The 21,099-nt window shown below is 33.6% G+C and overlaps 1 protein-coding gene across 5 annotated transcripts in view; it reads right to left on the bottom strand.

Moving 5' to 3' along the window:
- ZNF148 (zinc finger protein 148) overlaps positions 1-21,099 on the bottom strand; it is a 127,208-nt gene that overhangs the window by 58,036 nt on the left and 48,073 nt on the right. For all 5 annotated transcript variants that reach the window (XR_006732685.1, XM_045540100.1, XM_045540099.1 and 2 more), the window contains exon 4: positions 16,333-16,681. Coding sequence is in view for 4 of the 5 variants with exons in the window: in XM_045540100.1 (XP_045396056.1) it covers positions 16,333-16,665 (333 nt within the window). In the remaining variant the exon portion in view is untranslated. The remainder of the gene's footprint in view (positions 1-16,332; positions 16,682-21,099) is intronic.

The raw sequence follows: 21,099 nt of genomic DNA, 5'->3' as shown, positions 1-21,099 counted from the left end.
CAAAATAAAAAGTTAAAAACTGTTCTAAGACTCTGATTTTTCTAACTATAAAAATAGTCAACATTTACTGGTGTTTTGCAAGTTTGTGATTCCTCTTTCTCAGCATAGTAAACTAAGATTTATCTAGCATTTACTGGGTTTCAGGCACTGTCCTAGATGCTAAAGATACAATGGATGGGGAAGACACATGGTCTCTATCCTGCACAGTCTATTGCATCTAATCCTACAGTAACCCTATGGTAAGTTGTTTTCATCCCATTTTAAAAATAGAAAACTAAAGCCCAGGAAGGTTAAGTCATTTGCCTAAAATCACATTAATTAAGAGAGAAAGCCAAAATTTAAATTCAAGTCTTCCAAATCCAGTGACTGAGATCCTAACTATTAAGATCTGTCATTTAAATTATATTTGTGTAATATACTTATATAATATTATATAAAGTCTTGTCCTGTTACCAATAAGGAACCTAGAACTTCAGGGAAATAAGAATCTTGCCCAAGCTGTTAAGTATCAAAACTAGACTTAAACCAAGATCTGATACCTTTCAGTCCAGTGTTATTTCCACTACTACAACTGCTTTTTAATAAATCCAAATTACTCAAACTTACTTAAAAATGTTTTTTGTATATATTATACTTTTCCATATATGAACTATAGTTGCTTTCAGAATATGAAAAGAATTTCTAGTGGTTCTGGAATGTCTTATGGATGCTACTAAAGAAAAAGAAAATAAGTTTTTCAAAAAGTGGAGAAAACACAAACAATATTTAGGTAAAGCATTAGAAGACTTGAGTTTCAATGCCATCTCTTCCAATTATCAGCTGGGAGAACTTGGCTTCCAGATGTAGTATGACAAAACAAGAGTGGGAGTTAAAAGAAATAAAAATCCAATTCCAGATAGTAATGCTAATGGTGTGAGGTTGAACTACTAAAATTTGGTTATTTGGAACTTTGTTCACCTATAAAATAGAAGGAAAAAACCTCACAGGATTTCTGCAGAGTTAAATGAGATTATATATGTAAAGTATAACTACAGTACACTGTAGATTCTTGATGCTATCATTATTATAATCATTTTCTCATCTGTTAATTGGTGGTAGTAATAATATCCATCTTACATCAGAAAATCAAATAAGATTACATAGAGTAGTTTGAAAACCTTAAAGTCCTAAATAAATATATATGGTTATTATTATCATACAATTGCAGATATGCAATTGCTTGAATACAAAAAGGGTTACCAATTTCTACAGAATTATCTCCACTTAGACATCTTAACATTTAAAACTCAATGTGGCTAAAATAAATCTTTCTTTTCAAATTATATCCTCCTTCCAAATTCCCTGCCTTTCAATATGTTATCTCAGTATCCCACCTAAATATTCTATATTTTAATTTTCTTCTCTACCTTCCACCCAAGACCAAGTCCAGTTGTTGGGGTTTTTTCCTAAACACAACATACAAATATAGAAAACACATTTCACATTTCCTTCTCTAGATCAATTATAAACATATTAAGTTAGGACTTTCATGTACTACACAGAAAAACTAAATTGGTCATCTTTTGTGGACTACAATTTGGCCAGCATATATTAAGAGCCTTAAGAAACCTATACTGAAGAAATAATCTCACATATAACATCACAATATTATTTATAATAGTTTAAAAAAGTGCAAAAGCCTAATATCCAACAATAAAAAGTTATAATACAGCTATATGGCATTATACACTTATTAGAAATCTGACTTTTGAATAGTACTAATGACACAGAGAAATGCTCATGGTTTAAGGGTGATATAAATATGTAATAAACATTTTATAATTTTATACAGACATACAAATATATATGCAACAAATCTTATATAAACATACAAATACCTACACAGGGAAACAAAAGAAACACCAAAATGCTAACAATGGATGTTAACGGTAACTCTAGAGTAATAAGATTATAACATTTTTATTATCATCATAGTTTTAAAGTTTTTACAATCTTAAAAAGATACTAAGTCCAGTGTTAGTGTAAATCCCTAGTATCAAAGAAAAAAATCTACTTATTATTATCTTATAATAATATACTGAGTTGTTCTAAAAACTGAAACATTAAGACAGCAAATTGAACTGAAAGAAAATCTCTATGGGTGAGTCAAAAAAAAAAAAACAGACATCAAATAAATCTTGATCCCCAACTCACATCACCAACAAAAATTAATTCCAAATGGATTGTCAATCTAAATGGAAAAGGAAAACCATAAAGCTTTTAAAAGTTAACAAAGGGAAATATCTTCACAAAGTTGAGGTAGACAAAAATTTCTTTAAAAGGACACATAATACACTAACCAAAAAGAAAATACTTATAAATTAAATCTTATTAATATTAACTCCTCTTTATCAAAAGAGTAAAAAAAGACAAGCCAAGGCCGGGTACAGTGGCTCCTGCTTGTAATCTTTTTATTTTATTTTATTTTTTCAATTCAGGATATTATGGGAGTACAAACATTTTGGTTACACATAATGCATTTGTGTCACCCAAGCCGGGGCTATAAGTATAGAGACGGGGTCTCGCTCTTGCCTGCCTGGTCCTGAACTCCTGACCTCAAGCAATCCTCTGCGTTGGCCTCCCGGAGTGGTAAGATTATAGGCCTGAACTACAGGTCAGGAGTTCAAGACTAGCCTGAGCAAGACCGAGAACCCACATCTACTAAAAACAGAAAAATTAGCCAGGCACAGTGGCATGTGTCTGTAGTCCCAGCTGCTTAGGAAGCTGAGGAAAGAAGTTCAATTGAGCCCAGGAGTTTGAGCTTGCAGTGAGCTATGATGATGCCACTGCACTCTAGCCAGGGCAACAAGTGAGATGCTCTCTTTAAAAAAAAAAAAAAAAGACAAGCCATAATCAGAAATGAAAATTGTAATACAACAAATAAAGAACTACAAATTTGCAAGAGAAAGAAACCTAATAGAAAAATGGGCAAAAGATGAACATCTACCTTACCAAAAAATAATATCCAAGTTGTCAATAAACATGAAAAAATAGTTAATTTCATTATGTATCAGTGAAAGGAAACCTAAAATCACATTGCAATTCCTGTACACAACCACCAAAATGGCTAAAATTAAAAGGACTGGCAATACCAAACAGCAAGGATATGGCAAATTATAAATCAGCAAAACCAGTTAGAAAAACTTTGACAGTAAGTACTAAAGCTGAACATGCGCATACCCAGCAAATTCAATTCTAAGTATACAACCAACAGAAATAGGTACATACATGCACCACAAGGCACATCCAAAAATATTCACAACAGCACTTTTCATAATAGACCGTATCTAGAAACAATCTATATGCCTATTATATAACTAGAATGAATGATATTCACACAACCAATGATTCTACAGAAATGAGAATAAACTACTACTACACAGAATAACATGGCATAAGCAATGTAAAACAAAGAAAGCAGACTCTAGAGTACATAGTATATACGATTCTATTTATTTCAAATTCAAAATCAGGTAAAACTAAAAGACTATGATAAAAGTGTTAGAGTAATGGTAATCTTTAGGAATTAGAGAAGGTCTGTGACTGAAAAGGATAGAAGAGGAGGGCCTCTGGGATGCTAGTAATGGTCCACAAGATGTTCACTTTTTGGAAAATGCATCAAGAAGTACACTCACAATTTGTGTACTTCTCTATATGAATATTATATTTCAATAAAAATACACGTAAAGAAATAATGCTATAAATGTGCATACACAAACACACACACATATACAAGCATGTTCCTTTCATCATTTCATTCAAACAAACCAACCCAGTAATAAGATAAATGTCAATCAATCGGGGAGTGATTAAATAAATTATGGCATACCATTTAATCAGTCATTAAAAGAAATAAGACAGTTTTATATGCAATAACATGGAAATCTCTACAAGACATGTCATTAAATGAATAATGCAAATTTCAAATGCATACAAATGGCATTATCCAATTTATATAAAACAAAATATTTATATATTTACATGAAATATGTATATATTATATACCCAAAACATATTATATAGACAAATACACATACACACAACCAATATGTTTATTTATAATTGTAAAAATTTCCAGAAAGATATCAATATTAGTAGTTATCTCTTTGGAATTAGAGCAGACACGTTGAAAACAAAGAAATTTTACTTATTATTTTCTTTCATATCATTTTAATTTTCACAATGACTATACAGTCCTTTCATAATAAATTACATCATATAATTATGAAAAGACCAAGGTAGACATCTCTGAAACTGGTCGAGCTGGGCTGACCCTATCATAGCCTTGTCCTAAATGATTTCCAATTTGTGGACTACTGACCTAAGAGCATAACTCTCATTTGGAGCCACTGTTTCACAATTCCACATGAAGCAATTAGACATGAAAGGTCAGACAGAACTATACTAAGAGTGTTACAAGACGGGCTATGTTATTAAAGTCATCTAGAAAGAAATCTTCTATTAACAACTTATGTCCACCTAAGGGTCAAACAACTTTAAGGGCAGGGGAGGATACTGAAAAATAGACCATTGGGTTGGCTTCCTAAAACAATCTACTAGGAGAGATACTCTGATACATCTACTTATCAGGTGAGTTGAAATCAACAACATGACTCTCACCAGGAAAGACTATGAAGGGATAGTACCCAGTCCATGCTTTCTGCTCAAATATTGATTCCTATCAGATAAGACACTTTTTTTAAGAGTCATGTAGCATGTGAGTAAAATTTTGTGAAAAATGTTATGAGTTGCCATATATTCTACTTAAAACAAGCTCAATTAATCTACTTTTGAAAATGAGATTCAAAGAGTATGCTGAAGTAAAAAGGATTTGAATGTATTTCAAAAAAAGAAAAAACATGTAATCCTAGCACTCTGGGAGGCTGAGGTGGGCGGATCGTTTGAGCTCAGGAGTTAAAGACCAGCCTGAGCAAGAGTGAGACCCTGTCTCTACTAAAAAGAAAAAAAAAAATAGAAATTAGCTGGACAACTAAAAATATACACAGAAAAAATTAGCCGGGCATGGTGGCGCATGCTTGTAGTCTCAGCTACTCGGGAGGCTGAGGCAGGAGGATCACTTGAGCCCAGGAGTTTGAGGTTGATGTGAGCTAGGCTAACGTCATGGCACTCCAGCCCAGGCAACAGAGCAAGACTCTGTCTCAAAAAAAAAAAAAAAAAGGAAAAAGCAACTCTTGAAACATATAGGCCCTCTAAAAGCCAATACAATCACTTCAAAAGGTAAGGACCCAACAGGCAGTGAACACAACAATACCACTGAATCCCTCAAATGAACTTTAAAAGAAATGCAATGGTAGTAAGAATTGGATACAACTTATAAATGACTTTGAAAAGATATACAATGTAATGGATGACAAATTGGGAGTTAGCCAAAGAGAGAGGTAGCAGTATATCCTGCCAATGCTATTTAAGCAAACAAATACAGATTTGTCACTTTCCAGATGATTCTGAAAGATCATTTGTCACCAATAAATGCAATCCAATTCTTCAATTAAAGTACAGTGCAAAATGTGTGCCAAAAATAATAAATACCTTAAAGCCACTGAAATGGGTAAAATAATTCCTTTTTCTTTTGTAATAGGAGGAAAGAAGTCACCAATCTCTAGCATCCGCATATTAGGTTTTTATTGACCGGTGCTTCAGAGATGTGGAAGAATCAGCTATACCATCCTCCTTAGATTAAGAATAGAATTTAAGGAAATTTTAAAACTAAAAAACAAAACACAGGTTTTATACCAATGGTCAAACAGATTTTATTTCCTAGGCCATTAAACACTTAATCATAAATACAAAAATGTATGAAAGTAGCAATTTTATTCATGCAGCTTTATAGCACAGAAATTTATGATGAAAATAAAATGCTACACAAATGCTGATGCATATTTTTTCAGGACTTATACATATCTGAAATATTTTATACTTTATTACATCATATGACTAGAATATGATTTTTTAGATAGTCCCTAATTCATAATATCCCTTCACTCCTTGCAAGTGATACAATGGAATAGTTTTCTAGGAGGCAAATGTAGCATATATCATTGTGAATCACAATTTCCTTCATTTTGTCAATACAGAACGTAAGTCTTTCCTCTTAATATGTTTTCCATCAAACTGGAAAAATAAAGACCATAAAAATTTATGATTGTCTAAATCCTCCTGGGTGGATTTCAGAAGGACAAAAAGGGTAAGTCAAAATATTTTTTTAATTTCTGAAATAAATGTAGTTTCTGAGTTGAAAGGCTTTCTGGTGCAGTGCTATCTAATAAAACATTCTCCAGTGATCAAAATGTTCTTTATCTATGCTGTCCAATACAGAAACCATGAGCCACATGTGGCTACTGAGCACTTGAAATGTCACTAGTATGACTAAGGAACTGAAAAATTAATTTTATGAAACTTTAAATATTTAACATACTGGAAAAAAAAGTCCTGATGAGTAAACTGTAGGCATTCAAAAGTTGGCCTATACTTTACTGTCAAAAATGTAGGGCAACTGAGCTGAATCTAGGTGACTGATTTAGAAGGTCAAGATAAATTCTGAAAATTAGCAGTTATAACAAATGAAGAACTTTTACTTCACCTGTCACCAGACACTAGGGAGAGAGTTTACATAGCCTACAGAACCTAAAATTAACAATTTAAGAAAACTCAAAACTTAACTTTTTGTTTTGAATTAACAAAAAGGCCAGGCACAATGGCTCACTCCTGTAATCCCAGCACTTTGGGAGGCCAAGAAGGGAGGATTGCTTGAGTCCAGGAGTTCAAGACAACCTTGGGTAACACAGTGAGTGAGACCTCCTCTCTACAAAATAAAAAAATAGCTGGGTATGGTGACACACGCCTGTAATCCTAGCTACGCAAGAGGCTGACGCAGGAAGATCGAGTATGCCCAGGAGTTTGAGGATACAATGAGCTATGATCATGCCACTGCACTCCAGCTTAGCAAGGAGAGACCCTGTCTCTTAAAAAAAAAAATTAATATAAAATAAAGTTCTTTGTAGCTTCCAAAAGAATAAGCAAATGAAAGAAGAAACCATTAACATATTCAATACCAATTATTAGTATTTTTCTTTTAGCACAATCTAGAAAAAATGTGAATTAAAACCTGTTAGCTTAAGTTTCTTCTACACATTTGGGGACTTGGATCATGTTGTTCTAGGTCAATGTTCTCTCTTCAATTCAAAAACGTATATTCATGGTCCCAGGACCTGCCCTTTACCACTCTGCCTCATCAACAAGAACATATAAATAAGTAAGAGATACAATTTTGCATGTCTTTTATGTTCTACTATAAAGCAATGTTATGTAAACCCTAAATTCTGGCCATATGGTACATGGTATGATACAGCTTTTCATAATGGACTCAAATTTATCATTATCTATTAGGAATAATAGGACCCAATTATGGTTTACCATACAAATGGAATATCAAGCAGACATTAAAGAAGTGTTAGAATAAGGAGTTGAGAAAAGTTCAAAATATGCTAAGTGAAAAGCAGAGAATAAAAAGCAAAATGATCCTACATATGGTATACATATCAAAAAAGCATAAGGCACATATACCAAAATGTTAAGAGTGATTATATCTGGGTAATAGGAGTATGGTTGGGTATGATTTATTCTGGAGATACAACACCTACGTTCACACAAAAACCTGCACACCAGTGTTCACAACAGCTTTATTTGTAAGAGCCAAAACCTGACAACTAAATGTTCCTAGATAAATGAATGGTCAAACTGTGGTAATCCATACATCCATACCACGAACTACTACTCCATTAAAAAAAAAAAAAAAAGGAATATATTACTGATATACATAACAACTGGATAGCTCTCAAGAGCATTATATTGAGTGAAAAAAAGTCAATTTCAAAAGGTCACGTTCTGTGTGAGTCCATTGGTATAACATTCTCAAAATGACAAAGTTATAGGGATGGACAACAGATTAGGGATAGCCACGGGTTAGAAATGGTGAGGGGGAAGAGAAGAGGTGTGACTATAAAGGGGTAGCACTAGGGAGATCTTTGTCACGATGGCTTATTTTATATCTTGACTGCATCGGCAGTTGATTATACAAATCTACACCTGATAAAATACTCAACATTGGATATATTATAGTAATGTCAACTGCCTGATTTTGACATTTCAGTATAGTTTATATAAAATATAACCACTGGGATAAACTGGATCAAGGGTACATAGGACCTCGCTGTACTATTTTTGGAACCTCCCATGAATCAACATAATTTTAAAATAAAAAGGTTTTTTAAAAAGTAAAAGGATAGATCTCGTCCCTTCCCCGTCCTGCTCTTCCTTATCCCCTTACCCTCCATGAACCATTCAGTCTTAAAGCCATAATTTAGGGCGGAAAAAGATGTCAGATTCCAAACAGAATCATGGGAGGGCTGCCCAATACAAGATGTCAGAGGCCAAGCAGGGTGAGGAGGTTCTCCATGCAGAAGGTCAGCTTAGCATAAGGTGTTAACGCCTGGGCAGCATAAGGAAAGGTCTACATTGTGGGCGAAGGGCAGCCTGGAGGGGTGTCAAAAGCTGACTGTGGTGAAGAAGGTATCAACCATACAGAGGATGGGGTGGTGGAAAGTACTGCGGTGGGGTATAGAAGCCTAGGAACATCTGCATTTGGGTGGGGAGGAAGTAATAAGTAAATATATTAAGGATAACAAAACCAGGTTTCTCATCATCCAGTGTATTATATTCTCTGGTTGCTAGACTGCAATTGGAAGTAACAGTGTGAATTCATGGTTTTTAATATTGACAGATATGGAAATAATTATACAAATCAATGTGTATACATATATACATATAAACATATATAATTATTATACATACATATATTCTCTAGCTCTGTCCACTGAGAGGACTGGGAACAGCTATATCCCAACTGCAGCACATTAAGCACCCAGATCTTGGCTTCTAAATATCATTCCCCACTAAAATGAACCAGGGTTCCTTGGAGAAATGGCTGACTCCAGGTCTGAGGCAGGAAAAGTACAAGTTAAGCCTACAACATCTCATTCCAGAAAGCAAGGAAGTATTCAAAGATTGATGGGACGTCTCAAAGAACACAGAGCCAGCTTAAGAGGCTCCCATTAGCCAAATCTTAAACTGAGCACTAAAATAATCATGGTAACAGATTTTAACCCAGTGAATAAAATTAAAACCCTAAGTCCCTATTGATACACATAAGTAAATTAATAAATTAAAAAGTGTGATGAGGAATGAGATTAACTTTAACGTGGTGAAGGCTGGCATACGCCACTTGAATCAACTGACCAAAGTGAACCATCATCAGAATGGAACAAATAAAAATCATGTGCTACCTGTTACAATGCAATAGGTAGAAAATGAAGCATTATTTCTATGGTATTCCTGCCAGATACTTGACTTAAATCTCATAAGGAGAAAAAAATCAGATAAACTCAAACTGAGGGACATCCTACAAAAATGTAAAATATAAATTCAAACAGTGAGAAACTAACCCAAACTAATAAAAACCAAAGAGACATGACAATTAAATGCAATGTGTAATTCTGAATTGAGTCTTTTTGCAAATAAACTTTAACTGTTGGAGACTCCAACAGTCTCTCTCAATAACTGACAGAACAAGTAGATTAGTAGGTAGTATATAAAAGAGTTGAAGATTACAACTAGACAACTTAAACCTAATTGACACTTATAAAACAACCCACTCAACAATAGCTAGAATACACATTCTTTTCAAGTAAACACACAACATTAACCAATTAGAGGTGAACAGGCACTAAAACAAGTCTCCATAAATTCAAAATGAGTGAAATAATACAATGTATATTCTCTGACAACAATGATTAGATACCAATGACAAAAAGATATGTAGAAGATTTCAAACTACTCAGAAATTAAGAACACTTCTAATTAACTCATGAGTCAAAAAGAAATTACAAAGGAAGTATTTTGAATTGAGTTAAAATGAAAACATAACAAAAGCAGTGCTGAGAGAGAAGCTTATAGCTTCAAATGTTTACATCAAAAATGAAGGTTAGAGTCATCTAACCTTTCACTTTTAAAAGCTAAGAAAAGAAAAACAAATGAAAACCAAAGTAGTAGAAGGGAAGAAATAATAAACAATAAAAAGGAATAAAAATTAAAGTGAACAACAGTGAAAATCAACAAAAGCAAAACGTAGATTCTTTGAAGAAGAGGAAAATTGATAAATCTCTGCCTAGATTAGAAAACTGATAAACCACTGTCAAGAAAAAGACAAATTACCAATATCAGGAATGAGAAAGAGAAATGAGGTCATTTGGACAATAAAAGAAAATATTATGAAGAACTTTGGTCAATTAAACAATTAAAAAGAAATGGACATATTTCTTTAAAAATACAATTTAACAAAACTTATTCAAGAAAAAAATTTAAAATTTGAATCATCTATTTTTAAAATGTATTTTAATATTTAATATTAAATATAATATTAATAAAATAATATTTAAAAATTTATGTTTTAAAACTTTCATACAAAGAAAACGCAGACCTATATTAGTTTTACTGGTGAAACCTACTACACATACACAGTAAAAATAATACCAATCTTACAAAAAGTCTTTTGGAAAATAGAGGAAATACTTCCTAACCCACTTGAGGCCAATATACCTAAAAACAAATATATTGCAAGAAAAAAAACCACAGACTAATATCCCTCATGAATGTACACATAAAAATTTAAAATTTAATAAACTGAATCCAAAAACATAAAAAAGAAAATATATCATGACCAAGTGTGTTGCCCCAGGAATGCCAGGGTTGTTTAATATTTGATAATCAGTACAATTTACCATATTTAGAGAATAAAGAAAGCATAATCAATCATATGATCATTTTAATACATGCAGAAAAAGTATTTCATAAAGTAAAACATCCATTCATGCTTTAAAACAAAAATTCAGCAAACTAATAAATCTCAGCAACCTAATAAAAGTTATCTATGAAAAACCTACACCTAACATTTTTTTTTTTTTGCAACAGGGTCTTGTTCTGTTTTCCAGGCTAGAGTGCAGTGGCGTCATCATAGCTCACTACAGCCTCAAACTCTTGGGCTCAACTGATCCTCCCGCCTCTTCCAAATAGCTGAGACTACAGGCACCGGCTACTACGCCTGTCTAATTTTTCTATTTTTTATAGAAATGAGGTCTCTATAAGTGCACTATAAGTGCCCAGGCTAGTCTCGAACTCCTGGCCTTAGCATAATTCTTAATAGCGAAAGACTGAATGCTGTCCCCTTAAGATCTGGAACAAAGCAAAGATGTCTACTCTGACCACTGTTATTCATCATTATTCTATAGGCCCTAGTCAGTGCAATATGAAAAGAAAAAAGACATTCAGATTGGAAAGGAAGAATTAAAACATATGGACAATAAATATGATAGTGAAGAAATCTTCTATATCCTAGGAATAAACAATTAGTATTTGAAATTTAAAATACAGCATTTACAATAGCATCTAAAATAAGAAATATTTAGGGATAAATTTAACAAAATGTGTCCAATAATTCTACATTGAAAACTACGGAAAAATGCTAAAATTAATTCAAGAAAACCTAAATAAATGTAGAGATATACCATGTTCATAAATTGGAAGACATTATTAAATGTTGGTTTTCATCAAATCAATATATAGAAATCAATGCAATCCCAGTAAAAACCCTGCTGGCTCATTTTGAAGAAACTGAAAGGCCGACTCTATATATGAAAATGCGAAGGACCTAAAATAGTCACAATAGTTTTGTAAAATAGTAACAAAATTGGATGACTTATACTACTTTATTTCAAGATTTACTACAAAAGAAAACAATCAAAACAGTGTGGTACTGGCTGGGCATGGTGACTCATGCCTGTAATTCCAGCACTTTGGGAGGCCAAGGCTGGAGGATCACTTGAGGCCAGGAATTTGAGACCAGCCTAGGCAACATAGTGAGACTGTGTCTCTCTAAAACATAAAAATAAAATAAAATAAATTAGCTGGGCGTAGTGGCTTACACCTGTAGTCCCAGCTACTGGGGAGGTTGAGGTAAGAGGATCACTTAAGCCTGGAAGTTCGAGGCTGTGGTGAGCCATGATTGTGCCAATGCATTCTAGTCTGGGCAACAGAACAAGAGCCTGTCCCCCTCCAAAAAAAATTTTTAATAAAAACTTAAAAAAAAAACAAAAAACAGTGTAGTGCTCATTTAAAGATAGGCACTAGATCAAACAATGAAACCCCTCCCAAAAATAAGATTTGTACAAAAATGTACAAAAAGAAATGAAAAAAGACTTGTACACAAACTTTCATAGCAAGGATCGCTTGAACCCAGGATGAGGTTGGAGTAAGCTACGATGACACTACTGCACTCTAGCCAGGGCAAAAGTGAGAAACTTTCTAAAAAAAAAAAAAAATTCATAGCAGCTTTATTTGAAATGATTAAAAACAAGAGACAACACAAATAACCATGAAAAGAAAAACTGATACACAAATCTTAGGATATTAAAATGATAGAACATTATCCATCAAGGAAAAGAAATGAACTACTGATAAACTCAACTAGCATGGATGAATCACAAAAACATTATACTGCACAAAAGAAGCCAGACACAAAAGAGTTACACGAAGTTCAAGGGACAATAATCTATGAAGAAAAAAATCAGAACAATTGTTGTAGAGGGGATTAATTGGGAAGAAATACAAAGAAATTTTCTAGTATGACAGAAATATTCTGTATCTTGATGGGCTGTGGATTATACAAAGTTATGCAGTTGTCAAAACTCTGAACTATAAACTTAGGGTCCGAGTATTTCACTTTAAACTTTTTCTCAATTAAAACAAAATGTGTATTTTCACTCAAAAACTTCTGACTGCCTACTATAGTCCAGGTATTAAGAACACAAAATTTAAAGGCAAGACACAGAAAAGAGATCTTCAAGTATTAAGACAGTCTTGCAAGCAAATAAATGCAAAGTTAGTTACCATAATGAAAATCACACAAAAGAGAAAGCATTTAAATTGAAAAGTGAACAACAATAGATTGCCAAATAGAGATTACAGGCATATACAACATGCACATAAGCAATAGAAAAAAAATCACAGTGGACCTAGACAACTTAAGTAATTTGATAATCTTAAAGCATAAAGGGAGGATGGAGGGGCTGAACTACTGTTAAAAAAAAAAAAAAAGCTGGATAATAAGGGACCTGATTATGAAGGCTATTTCCTCCCATGCAAAACAGTACACTTTAGATATCTGGCAATGAGTAACCACTGAAGAAGTTTTAGAAGGGGAGTGAGAAGTACATATCTCATTTGGAAAGATCACTATAGAAACTTTCTGATAAATCAGAGAAGGCATAGGCTACAGTCAATTCATAAAAAGGCTAGTTCAACCCGTAGACTACTTCATCCAACAGCAGCAGAATGCACATTTTTCTCCAGCTCACACACAACATTTACCAAGACAGACCACATTCTGGGCCATAAAACATACCCTGACAAATTTAAAATTACAGCAATCAGTATCTGCTCTCAGGTCACAATGAAATTAAACTAGATATTAGTAACAGAAAGATAGCTCAAATATATCCCAAAACACTTGGAGATTAAACAACACACTTCTAAATAATGCATGATGCAAAGTAAAAAATCTCAACAGAAATTAACAGATATAATGAATTACATGAAAATAAAAATACAACTATCAAAATCTGTGGGATGGGCCGGGCGCGGTGGCTCACGCCTGTAATCCCAGCACTCCGGGAGGCTGAGGCGGGAGGATCATTTGAGCTCAGGAGTTCGAAACCAGCCTAAGCAAGAGTGAGACCCCGTCTCTACTAAGAAATAGAAAGAAATTAGCTGGAGAACTAAAAATATATAGAAAAAATTAGCCGGGCACGGTGGCGCATGCCTGTAGTCCCAGCTACTTGGAAGGCTGAGGCAGAAGGATTGCTCAAGCCCAGGAGTTTGAGGTTGCTGTGAGCTAGGCTGATGCCACGGCACTCTAGCCAGGGTGAAAAGCAGGACTCTGCCTCAAAAAAAATAAAAATAAATTAAAAAAAAAAAATCTGTGGGATGTACCTAAAACAGTGATTAGAGAGAAATTTATAGTATTAAATGCATATATTAGAAACAAAAAACTCTAAAACCAATAACCTAAGCTTCCACTTTAGCAAACTAGAAAAAGAGCAAACTAAATCCAAAATAAGCAGAAGAAAAGAACAAAAATTAAGAGCAGAAATCAACGCAAATCAAACAGGAAATCAAAAGAAAAAAATCTAACAAAACCAAAAGCTGTTTCTTTAAAATATCAATAAAATAAACAAATCTCTACTGGGGAGTAGGGGAAAATGGGGAGTTGTTCAATGGATACAGAGTTTCAGTTCTGCAAGATGAAAAAATTCTACAGATTTGTTGTACACTGATACGAATATAGTTCACAGCTGTATATTTAAAAATGGTTAAGACAGTAAAAAAATATGAAAAGGATAATCTTGGCTGGGTGCAGTGGCTCACGTCTGTAGTCCTAGCTTCCTGGGAGGCCGAGGTGGGAGGATAGCTGCAGCTCAGGGGTTTGACACCAGCCTGAGCACAGTTGAGACCCCGTCTCAAAAAAAAAAGAAAAAAATACGAAAAGGCTTAAGAAAAAAAGACAGAAAACAAAAATAATAATAGAAATGAAAGAGAGGACACCAATATAGACCCCAGGATAATAAAAGGACACTGTGATCAACTTTGTGCCCACAAATTTAATAACTTTGATGAAATAGAACACTTCCTTGAAAGATACAATCTGCCAAAATTCACACAAGAAGAACTAGACAATCAAAATAGACCTATATCCATAAAAGAAACTGAATCAATAATTAATAACCTTCTGAAACAGAAAGCACTAGACCCAGAGGGGTTCACTGGTGAGTTCTACCAAACATTTAAGGAAGAAATCATACCAATTCTCTACAATCCCTTCCAGAAAACAGAAGCAGAGGGAATACTTCCTAATTCATTCTATGAACAGGTATTACCCTAACACCAAAACCAGACAAAGACATTATAAGGAAAGAAAACTACAGACCAATGAACATGGATGTAAAAATCCTCAAAATATTACCAAACTGATTTCAACAATATATAAAAAGAATTACACACCATGACCAAGCAGGATTTATTCCAAGTATACAAGGCTGGTTTAACATTCAAAAATCAACTAATATAATCCATCACATCAACAGGCTAAAGAAGAAAAGGGTATTGCAACAGGCTAGGCAAAAGTTGGTGAGTACACACATTAGAACACAACTATAAATAGTTATCCATCCATTCACACCATGTGCCAACATCTGGGATATAGAGGAAAGTAAGACAAAACTCCTGCCCTCACAGAGTCTACGATCTATCAGGGAGACTTCTTCAGTGTCTACTGAAGAAGTAATCACAAGTTCCTATCACGGGGACTCAACCAGGAGTCAACAGAAGTAGCAGGATGCTGCTGATAAAGCACAATCTACATTAAAAAAACAGGGATGGGGTATGGCTAAGGGGAATATTCCAAGCAGGATATATGAAGGTCCTGAAGCAAAAGAAAAAGTACAGCATTTTCGATGAACTGAAAGGTACACAGCTTTAATATTACAGAAAGAAGAGATAAGAATTACAAACTGGTCTTTGGGTAAAAATAAAGATAGAAGATGGCAAGAAAGATATGGATGCCTACCAAAAAAATAAAATCTTAAGTGATGTCTAAGGTAGATAGGAAAGAGTGAAAGGCTGATATACTTTAAAAAACTAAATAGAAAAAGCAAGTGGAGAATGAGAATAGGGTTATATTAGCAAAAATAAAGAAAGAAAGAAAGAAGGCAGGAATTCCCAGGAGTTACAGAATGTAGGGAAAACCCTTGAGCATGTGATCTTGTAGTTATGTTTAAGCTTCAAACTTTCTACTCTTTAAAAAGAAACCCAGAAGTTAAATAAAATATCTTTAAAAATTAAGCACTTAAAATTTAATACACAAGTAATCCTGCTAGATATACAAATGTTATTCTGGAAAAAATAAAGTTTCTAAAATAATGTAATACAAAAACTTAATTTTTCCTTTCAAATATGATTTGTCAATATTTTAGTATATCTGTTCAAGAACACTATTTAGCCTTTAAACATTTTATGAAACTTCTTGAATGACTTGCAGTATTATTTAAAACAAAACTAATTATGTTTCTAACTACAAGTGTAATATCTTATAAAGGAATTACTTACAGGGACATTAAGTGCATACTGTAGTCCTTGAGGAAGTCTTTCATGTGTTTCCATCTGCTCTTCATCATTTTTCACTGTCTCCTCATGGACCATGAGTTCATCATGTGATATCATATCCTGTTGTCTCATTTCACTTTCTTGTAACACTTCATCTGCAGCAAGGATCTCCTGGTGAGGCAGACTTCGATCTTGAAGTACTGACTCCTGCAGCTCTCCAGACACAGTAGACTGGCCAGACACTCCACCCATTACAACCATTGCCCTGGAAGACTGCATTTCGTCTATGCCGCCACATTTAAGAAACAATCCTTCCAGTTTGTCGTCAATGTTCATGCTTAAGTATAACTGCCTAGAAAGACCAAGTTTGGCAACAAAACATAATAAATTAGTTTTATATGCCTACATGACTTTTTTAAAATTTCAAATTGTGAATTTGAAGATTCAAATAGAAAAGTTTTATTCATATAATTCAGAATTGCCTCCAATTTTAAAATTACCAAGATAGGTTTCCAAAAGCTGGTAGAATAAAAACATAAATTTTCATTTGATATTAAGACACAAAATCCTAGATCTATTTCATTATTGAAAAATGAGACTGACATAAAATAAACTAGGGAAAAGTATTTTTGACAGAAGCCAAAGGATCCATATCCTTTAATATATTAAAATGTCTTAAAAATAAAAAGAGATGAATTCAAGGAGTTCACAGAGAATATTATCAGGCAAATCATTAAAGAAAACTTAGAAATAAACATACAAAATATAGTCACACTAGTAACTAAAGATATGACCATTAATTAAAACAGCAGAACCATATTTCATCCACCAAACTAGTAACAACTCTTTTAAAAAATATATACAATGTTGCAGTGGTTTAAAAAAAAAAAAAGACACCCACCTACTGATAATGGGAGCATAAATTAGATCAACTATTTTCAAAGGCAATTTGGTAGTATGTATCAAAAGCCATAAAAATGCACGTTCTTTCCTACATTTAGGAATTATCCTGATGAGATCAGAAATATATACAAAGATATACACAGAAAATCACTACAGCAGTGAATATAATAACAAAAAACTGGTTAAAGGAAAATCAGTTAAATATGTTCAAAGTTACTTTTTTTAAACTGGACTATGGTGGTGGCTGCAAAACTAGGTAAATTTACTAAAAATCATTGAATTGTATACTTGAAGTGGGCTAATTTTATTTATGTAAATTATACCTCAATAAATTAAAAAAATAAAATTAAAATAGTGGCTGCCCTTTGGGTGTGGAGGGGTGCTGCTAATAAGAGGCAGGAAAGGGGAACTTCTGGAGACCTGGTGATGTTTTTTCTTGAAAGGAATGCTGGTTATACAGGTGTGCTCACTTTGTAAAATTTCAAGATGTATGCTTATGACATGTGTACTTTTTTTCAGTTATACTTCAATAAAAAGTTAAAGTCTGTTGAAAGTGAAAAAAATCCATGCAGTCATAAAAAAAAGTGTTCTTGAAAATACTTGAAGATTTGGGAAAATATCCTAATATACTAAGGGAAATATGTGCATATATATGCGTATATGAATGTACACAGGTTTATCTAAAATGCTAACAACACTGACATGATCATTGGTGGTAAAATTACCAGGCTTTTAAAACTTGCTTTTTCTCTAATTTCAAAACTTTCTATAATAAATTTTTATTGCTTTTTACAAATGTTTTTAAATTGGTTAAAAGTATTGTTCGCATTACTAATATAGTCTTAGTCAGACATGATTAAATAAATGTAATAGATTGTGATAAGAAATTAAGAACTAGACACTATTAAATAATTACATTATCTTATTTTGTCCATTATTACAGGAAAGACAGGCAAATTTTTTTAGGCAGTATTTTAAATCTGTCCTTCTAATGGGTTGCTGTAAATTCATATTCCACTTGGTTACTATAGGAAGTGATGTAACAGTAATTATGAAATCCAAAGAAACTTCATCTCAAAAAAGGTCAAAGTGTTGGCAGAAAGTTGTTCTTTAAAAAGTTTTATTATCTGATTGTGTGAAATAAATATATACTTACTACTCAGTATAAAGGACCTACAATTAGTAAAAGCATTAAGTATGTTTCGATTTAGTCACCTCTTTCCCAAATTAATTATATAACAACCACTGCCTTGATGATAGCTTTCAGCAAATAAATGGTAAAATAAACTCCAGTACACTACTGAAATCAAAATATTCTTTCATTTATTAAGGCAAGTATCTGATTTTACTGTTCAAAATCTTTAGTTAGCAAACTTTAAATCTAAAGGTCAAGGATTTTAAATGTATCACCAAATAATTACTCTGTTCAAATATCCCATTTACCACATTTCTTAAAGAATGAACTATCCTACAACTAAATGATGCCTAAGTCTTTTAAGGTTAACATTTGATTATTCTGGCCATTTCTATGGAAATCTTTACAAATCAATTATACTCTCTTTTAAACTATTTACAGTTTTCTTAAGGAATGTGGAAAGCCCCTGACTTAATAGAGACATATATACACAAAGCCATCCTTGTATTATGATTAGTTTTTGCTGCTGAAGCTGCTATTGCCACATACAATATTATTTTTAAAAAATTGGGAGCTTTTAGAGAATATAGGATATGTAAAAGAAGTTACCAAAAGAAAGACCAACTTAGAAAAAATGACCCAGGGCAGACTCTGTTTTGTCTGTTGTTTTAAAAAAGCAGCCAAAGTTGAAGCTGACTTGCTGATCTAACCCAAGGTCTACATTTCCCTACAGCAGTGGTCCCTGACTCCAGTGTTTTTGATCATGTACCCCATTACTTTAAAAATGTTTAGCATAGCCTAATATGTGCATACTACTTAAAACTATATTCCTGTGGTATTGTGCCAGTACATTATATATATTAACAAAAAACAGGCCATGTGTGGTGGCTCACACCTGTAACTGTAGCACTTTGGGAAGCTGAGGTGGGAGCATCTCCTGAGCCCAGGAGTTTGAGGTTGCAGTGAGCTATGATGACGCCACTGCATTCTAGCCCAAGGTATAATAGTAGCACCTTGGGGACATAAAATATTTTGGAAAAAAGGTATGAAGTGCCAGAGTGAGGGACTTAAAACAGGAAGACAGTATACCTCAATATAAAGGCAGTAAATTAAAAAGAAAGTGGAAATATTTCAAGTGGAAGACAAACCTGACCTCTTCAAAAATTTTCCTGAAAATATACCATATGCACAGGGAAAAAAAAATCTTTTTTCCATTTTACATAGTTACTTATTCCCGAGTCCCCAAATTAAGCCATAGATTTGAAGTTAAACTGGCTAGCCCAGAAACTATGTTTCCAAAATACCCTGAAATTTCCCTGAAATACCAGAAAATAGTAACATATCAACACAGATTCTAGTATCAATGAATAAGCTTTTAATACTTCCAAAGCCTTGGAAATATCTACCACAATGAAAACTGCATGTACTCTTGACCCAGCAACTTCACTGCTATGGATACATAGTACACAATCCTATGGGTTTATTCACAGACGTTCACCACCAAAGGAGTATATACAAGGATGTTTGGTGCAACATTTCAATGGGAAAAGACAAAGACTGGAAACAATTTAAGCATCCACTGCTAGGAGACTTGTTACATTAATTATGATTCAACCACCCAATGGAATATATGCAACCATTAAAAGGAACAGGGTTAGCTATGCTGGTTCTCCAAGAAATATCAAGTGAAAAAATCAAGCAGAAGATAACAACGTAAATAGTTAAGATCCTTTCCATACTTTTTTTAAGACAGAGTCTTGTCCTGTCACCCTGGCTACAGTGCAGTGGCATCATCATAGCTCATTGCAACCTCAAACTGCTGGGCTCAAGGGATCCTCCTGCCTCAGCCTCCCAGAGTGCTAGGATTACCACCATGCCTGGCCCATATAATTCCTTAAAAAGATAAATAGCTCCAATCAACAGTTATTCTGGGCCGGGCGCAGTGGCTCACGCCTGTAATCCTAGCACTCTGGGAGGCCGAGGCGAGTGGATCGCTCGAGGTCAGGAGTTCGAGACCAGCCTGAGTGAGACCCCATCTCTGCTAAAAATAGAAATAAATTATCTGGACAACTAAAAAAATATATACGGAAAAAAAATTAGCCGGGCATGGTGGCGCATGCCTGTAGTCCCAGCTACTTGGGAGGCTGAGGCAGGAGGATCCCTTAAGCACAGGAGTTTGAGGTTGCTGTGAGCTAGGCTGACGCCACGGCGCTCACTCTAGCCTGGGCAACAGAGAGAGACTCTGTCTCAAAAAAAAAAAAAAAAAACAGTTATTCTGAAGAGAATTTTTTTTTTCTGTAAAGAAACTTAGTGGAATTTAGAAAGTGAAATAAGAAAGGATCTATACTAAGAAGACTGATTTTAACTTTTTATTTTATTCCTTTTTTTAACTATGTACTAGTATATTTTTCTTTTTTGTTGTTTTAATGTTACAATAGGGACAGGGTATGGGTAAGAGGATTGAATCTAGATGTTGTTTTTCTTATTTATTTTAAAAGACTGACTTAGTGTTATTTTAAAATGTGTTTTAAAGACAAATAAAATGAATCACAGCTAATGTTGTACACCTCAACTTGTCTCTGGGCAGAGTAAGATGGACAGGAAATGAAACAAAAAAGGAAATTTCATCAGGCCTATGGAAAAAGGGAATAGGCCAAAACTACATGAAAAAAGAAAAAGGTAAAGTAGGGAAAATACATTTTTAAATTACCCTTGCACCTCCCTTCTATGCT

The sequence above is a fragment of the Lemur catta genome, chromosome 1 (genome assembly GCF_020740605.2).
Source record: "Lemur catta isolate mLemCat1 chromosome 1, mLemCat1.pri, whole genome shotgun sequence".
Taxonomy (NCBI): domain Eukaryota; kingdom Metazoa; phylum Chordata; class Mammalia; order Primates; family Lemuridae; genus Lemur; species Lemur catta.
This window is presented reverse-complemented; position numbering and strand designations above follow the sequence as displayed.